General features: G+C 41.8%; 1 protein-coding gene across 1 annotated transcript; it reads left to right on the plus strand.

Annotated features, from left to right (window-relative positions):
- Positions 1-839: 839 nt before the first annotated feature.
- Positions 840-4,095, plus strand: LOC104592350 (BIIDXI-like protein At5g11420). The gene is made up of 3 exons (XM_010251678.2): positions 840-1,007; positions 2,318-2,815; positions 3,146-4,095. The coding sequence occupies exons 1-3, from the start codon at positions 857-859 to the stop codon at positions 3,679-3,681; spliced, it is 1,185 nt and encodes a 394-aa protein (XP_010249980.2). The 5' UTR covers positions 840-856; the 3' UTR covers positions 3,682-4,095.
- Positions 4,096-6,104: the final 2,009 nt, after the last annotated feature.

Raw genomic sequence — 6,104 nt, forward strand, 5'->3', positions numbered from 1 at the left:
ATTGGCACTAAATAAGAGCTATAACTGCAATTCAAAAATCACTAATAGCTGATTATTTTAGTATTTAGTTGGTCTATTTTTTAGAGAAATCAATAGTATTCATCTTTTCAGGCTGATTCTGATTGTTTTTGGATGAATCGGCATCTATAAGGTTAATCTCATTAAAGAATCAACATCAGTCAAAAACATCTTCTTACATGATCCCATTTCCCGACTAATGGCCGAATTAAACTCTGGTTTCACAGTTGTAGGAAAATCCCCGTTTCTGCACTGGACGGCTCATGATCTTGGGCTCCGGTCAATTCCATTTCTATTTCTATTTCTGGTTTGGTAAAACGATCCGCTCTCAGGGCCAAAAAGGCCCGAAACCCGAGTCAATAGGGCGGTCCCACACTTCCGAGTTCACCTATTTTTAATTAAACAGTCCATGTCTACTCCAATATAATAGTGCAACAGTTAAGATTTTGGCTTCTTTGTTGGTGCAAAATGACAGAAATGGGCTGCAGCAACTGCGAAACCAAGGCATTCTTTGAAACCGAAACCCATGTGATCCCGGCAGATTTTGTCTTTAACCTACACCAGAAGATGTCCGTCGTTGGCCTTAAAGCTGGACATAAAATAAGGGTAAATTCGTTATTATCCAAAAAATGAACCCATATGAATATTCGATTTTTTAAATTAAATCTTTTGTTATTTAGTGAATTTTACGTGTTCCGATGAATTCTTCTCTTTGGAATAATTATAATCGTGACGTGATACTTTGCTGCGGCCTGCGGATGCGCAGGAAGAGAGGGGCCTTGACGTTATTTTATACAATCCAAGGGGCAGTTTTGGTGGGTGGCATGCATAAAAGCCTATGAACCCCCCCTCCGCTTCGAAGCATCCCACACTCCCACCTCTCTGGCCCTCTCCATCTCCCTTACAAGCAACGATGTCGAAGTTCGCGGCTACGGTGTTGTCGGTGCTGCTCTGCGCCACCTGCCACGTTTCCTTAGCTCTCATCGACGGTAAGCTCTGACAGCTCTCCGTCACGATACGAGTTTCAGTTAGAGTGACACTTTTTGGTAGTTTACCGTTCTTTCCTTGCGTTTTCGTTTGATCTTTGGTTGATGCGCATCCTTGACCCTTATCCTGTGTTTAACTCCTCTGTTTTTCCGATCAGCGGAGTGTTTAGATTCAGGTTTCTTTCACTCCGGCTTAGTGTCAGAAGATCTGGCTAAAATGATGAATGTATCCCTGTTGTGGAGTTTGCTGATCTGCTCTTCAACTTGATGAACAGTCGAAATAGAACTAGGTTCACACTTCATAATCTTGGCTGACTGCGGGTTAAAAAAAGTGAAAATAACCTGTAGATTGGAGACTTGTGTCACTTCGGGATTGATAAGTCATCACTGCTGTAGAATCTTTACTTTCCATTAGTTCTTCCTCAGTGAAAATAGATTTCAATCCAGCGGTTATGCACGGTTTCTGTCCCCAATAGTAGATCATGGTTCTGTGTGAGGGTAGTGTTTATTACAGCCCTTTATGACCCTATGACCCTAAACTTCTGCAAAATGTTCCGGCTCGGTCATTAGTCAGGTCTTTATTACTGTTTTGTCACTGTACTAGTGTCTGTAGCCATCCATTTACCCACTGAGATTTGAATGGAACTGGGGTGAACATGTCATTTTCACAGTTAATAATGTTTGATCTTCCTTTATTTTTCATTTATTTTCATGTTCTCGGTAGTTGGGCAGCATTTAACAGCTTAAAGAAAGTGTGAATCTTGTTCCACGGGAGAATTTCATCCATCCCCAATTATAGCAACCCAGTTAGAAATCACAACCGTCCAAACTTGAATTGGACGGTTATGATGCTGATAGCTTTAGATCTCTGCGCTCCCGTTCATCTGATAAGCGGACTGATATTTAAAAGGTAATGATTGAAGAACATGACAGCATGTGGCACTCCTGCAGAGACCATGTGACCACCCAAGCTGGATTGGTCCTCTAAACTGGACGCGCCCAGATTCCAGATTTACTCAATTAAGTTATAAATAAAGGAACTAGGTTCTGTTAGAGCTCATGCGGACTTAGCTAACCAATTGACGATAATGCCCACGTGGATGGCAAGAAAAAACTGAAATGCTAATATCCATATTTGCCATTTTACCAAAACTGTCCAAATTGGCAGGTCTGTTGCTAAATTTATTCCTCTATTCCTGAACTTTTAAAGTTTATAAAACTGAATCTAATTAATTAATTAATTATTTTAATTTTCAACTTTTAATCCCTGTATTTCCTTTCTCCTTCTAATTTGTTTATCCCCATTAATGCAGGATTATTGCCAAATGGCAACTTCGAATACGGGCCGAAGCCGTCGCAGATGAAAGGGACGCTGGTGACGGACGCCCACGCAATACCGGAATGGGAACTTACCGGTTATGTGGAGTACATCAAGTCGGGGCAGAAGCAGGGTGATATGTTGCTAGTAGTACCTGAGGGAGCTTATGCAGTAAGGCTGGGGAACGAGGCTTCAATCAAGCAGAAAGTGAAGGTGATCAAGGGAATGTACTATTCAATAACCTTCAGCGCAGCTCGCACCTGTGCGCAAGAGGAGCGCCTGAATGTGTCCGTGGCGCCGGACTCCGGCATCCTTCCCATGCAAACTATGTACAGCAGCAATGGCTGGGACTCCTATGCCTGGGCCTTCCAAGCTGATTATCCAGAGGTGGAGATAGTCATCCACAACCCAGGCGTGGAGGAGGATCCCGCCTGTGGCCCACTCATTGATTCCATCGCTCTCAAGGCTCTTTATCCTCCTCGGCCAACCGGCAGTAAGTTCTATCTCATCAACTTATCAACCATGAAACAGTAAAATAATAAGATTTTAATGCGGCCGACCTCAAGTAGTTATAGTTAGTGATTAGGATGATAGTATGATACTTCACATACTTGATTAATTGATTGATGGGCTAGTGGGCCATGGACATATGACTTGTGTAGTATTTTGGGACCATTGACCTTGATGGTTCTTTTCCCCAATCCCCACCATCATCTTTGTAGGATTGTTTTGCCATTCTGGTTGCCAATTAAGCTCGGAATAATTGGGTTTGGGACGTTTGGCTATAGTTTTTTATTGTTTAATTTGTTCTGTAATGATGCAGAGAACCTTTTGAAGAATGGAAATTTCGAAGAAGGCCCTTACGTGTTCCCAAACACATCCTGGGGGGTCCTCGTCCCACCTAACATTGAGGATGATCACTCTCCTTTGCCTGGTTGGATGATCGAGTCCCTCAAGGCCGTGAAGTACATCGATGCCGAGCATTTCTCCGTGCCAGAGGGAAAACGAGCTGTGGAGCTTGTTGCCGGGAAGGAGAGTGCCATTGCGCAGGTAGCTCGGACCGTCCCGGGCAAAGCTTACGCACTCATGTTCGCCGTAGGTGATGCTAACAACAGATGTGAAGGGTCCATGGTGGTGGAGGCATTCGCTGGTCGGGACACAGTGAAGGTCCCATATGAGTCCAAGGGAACTGGTGGCTTCAAGCGTGCTGTGCTCAAGTTTACAGCCGCTTCCCCTCGCACCCGCATCATGTTCCTGAGCACATTCTACACCATGAGAAGCGACGACATGGCCTCCCTCTGCGGACCTGTGGTCGACGATGTAAAGCTGTTGAGCATTCGCAACCCACGACGCGTTTGAGCCGATCGAGTGAGCGCATCGCTTATAGCAGGCATGCATAATGTGTATTACTAAGCTTCTTCCAGTAATATACTTAGATATAGACCATTTCCTGGCCATCCTCCTCTGATCATCCTGGAGGAAACGTTAACTTCTTCTTTGAAGCAAAAGGTCTCTAAGGCTCAGGTTCAGGCGATAGAGTACAACAACGGGGATACCTAAAAATGTTTTTGCTGCAAAGCAAGCAAGAGGCCGTAGTGTTGAGTTTAGCATGTTCTCTGGTAATAATATATGTATTACCAAAATGTTATAGATAGAAATTAAGTTGATTGATACCAGCAGTGTGAGATCTCATTAAGTGTCTATGTAGCTTTGGCAAAAATAAAAGGAATTGAAGATGGAAACATATTTGTGATTTGATGATTACCTTTATAATTATGTTTCCTTCTTAATTAATTAATCAAAATCACATATATAGTCATTGTTGCATGCACAGTAGGTTGTGTTTGGATAATTAAGTTTCCTTCTTAATTAATTAATCAAAATCCCAGCATAAAAGTGTTCTTGGCTTTAGATAAAGTTTTTAAAAACAACTCTTATAACCAAGTGAACCTTCAAAACATATGCTGGGATCATGTTTCCAGTGGGTCGTCCTCGTCCCCATGCTTCTTAAGTCCTTCATTCTGCTTGAGGTTAAGGTAAGTGTAATATTCGATAGATAAGAAAACAGATGTGATGCCCAGAAAAAGAAAATGCTAAAACAAGTACAAAGTTGTCTCCCGTTGCTCTTCGACTTAATTTGTATAGCCAGGCTGGGAGCTCAGTAAACGCACGCAACTCTCTCCGTAAAGATTTAGAGCAAACAGGATATACATACAGCCAAAAGTTGGGTTGGCCTAGTAGTAGTAGACATCATGGGGAAATATGTGGTATTAAATATATATCCTCCTCTCTCGAGTGTAGTACTAGTACGTCCAGGTTTCACATAAATAAATCAGCAGCTGGCTACGTATCAATTCATGGCACATTCGTTTCCAGCTCCCATGTGCTGCAAGAGTCCCCACAACATCAACACTTCTTTATGGGGTGGTGGTGGGCTTGACTACTCTGGCTCCTGCTGGTGGCCATGCATGAACAAAGATCCTCAGGACCACAGTTCAAGTGTCAATGGTTCAGCTGGTTTGACCGGGTCCGGGTAGACCGATATAAAATCTGATGAATCAATATGCAAAACCAGTTAAACCAGACACCAACAACAGGTTCAGATAGAACTGGACCAATTATTAATTGGGAATGTTAATGGATCTAATCTAATTACATCCAATTATAACTAACAGTTAATTATAAACCTGTAAATTTGGACACGATAATATGATAATGTTACATGGAGGGAAAACCATAAGACTGTCGACCATGGACAGTCAAATTTTCCCCTGAGAAACATGGTATTGATTGGTTTGGGTGCTATTCAATTTATCATGATAGAATCATTCCCGACCCTATTATATATAATAAGGATATGATACCGAAAACCAGAATCCTTGGGACATTAATGTAAGATCTATTTGGTTTTATCGGGTCGGGTCTATTCGATCCATTGACAGCCCTGGGGCCTAGGTACATATCTAGCTACTCTTTAACATCTTCGTCAATGTAATGTAATTAGCAATTCTTCAAATGATTAACGCTGAGTTTGTTTGGACATAAATGGGGAAAGAAAAGAGAGCTTGAGCTGTAAGAGGGCAATAATATGACAAACATTTCAGAAATTTGAAAAAAAAAAAGAGAAAATCTAAGCTTGAAGAATTGGGACATAAGGGAAAAGACTTGGGGGTACATTTGGTTTGTAGAAATCAGGATCAGAATGGCGCATTCCAATTTCAACCATTTGGGTGGTGGAATCAGAAATCGGAATACCATTTTCATTCTTGATGGAGTGGCAACTGTGGCATTCCCCAATTTGAGGAAATGAACACAAATGTTTATTAATTTTTGTAAGCATGCATTATAAATAATTGTTGATATTTTGTTAATACTACTAATAAATGAAAAAGAAGGTCCACTAGTCAGGTCAAATAGGGAGCTTATCCATTCGATTAGCTCTATTAGTGCCAGGTGGAGGGATCTTGTTATGGATCCAGACTGTCCATCGATCTGATAAGGGGTCCCCTCTCTAAGGAAAAGGGACTACAAATGAACGCGCATTGTATAAGAGAATAAGACTCAAACTTAATTGACAACTACTTCCGATTTACAACTGGGTCTTAGGTTGGCCCAGCTAGGTCAGGTTCCAAGGCTCCCAAGCCTAATAAATCCAGCGTCTAGGTTGTATTTGGAGCGCTGTGGGAATTCAAATTGAGATATTCAAAGTTCAAATTTCACTGTGGACTGGATTTTGAATGATTTTGGCCCAACCAGTAGATGGATTTTGAAATGAATGTCCC

This window comes from Nelumbo nucifera, chromosome 8, assembly GCF_055504915.1.
Source record: "Nelumbo nucifera cultivar China Antique chromosome 8, China Antique-T2T, whole genome shotgun sequence".
In the NCBI taxonomy this organism is placed as follows: Eukaryota; Viridiplantae; Streptophyta; class Magnoliopsida; order Proteales; family Nelumbonaceae; genus Nelumbo; species Nelumbo nucifera.

Coding starts and splice junctions, on each gene's coding strand:
- LOC104592350 (XM_010251678.2), top strand. CDS start 857: ATGAACCCCCCCTCCGCTTCGAAGCATCCCACACTCCCACCTCTCTGG. Junction 1,008..2,317: donor TTCCTTAGCTCTCATCGACG/GTAAGCTCTGAC, acceptor CCATTAATGCAG/GATTATTGCCAAATGGCAAC. Junction 2,816..3,145: donor TCCTCCTCGGCCAACCGGCA/GTAAGTTCTATC, acceptor GTAATGATGCAG/AGAACCTTTTGAAGAATGGA.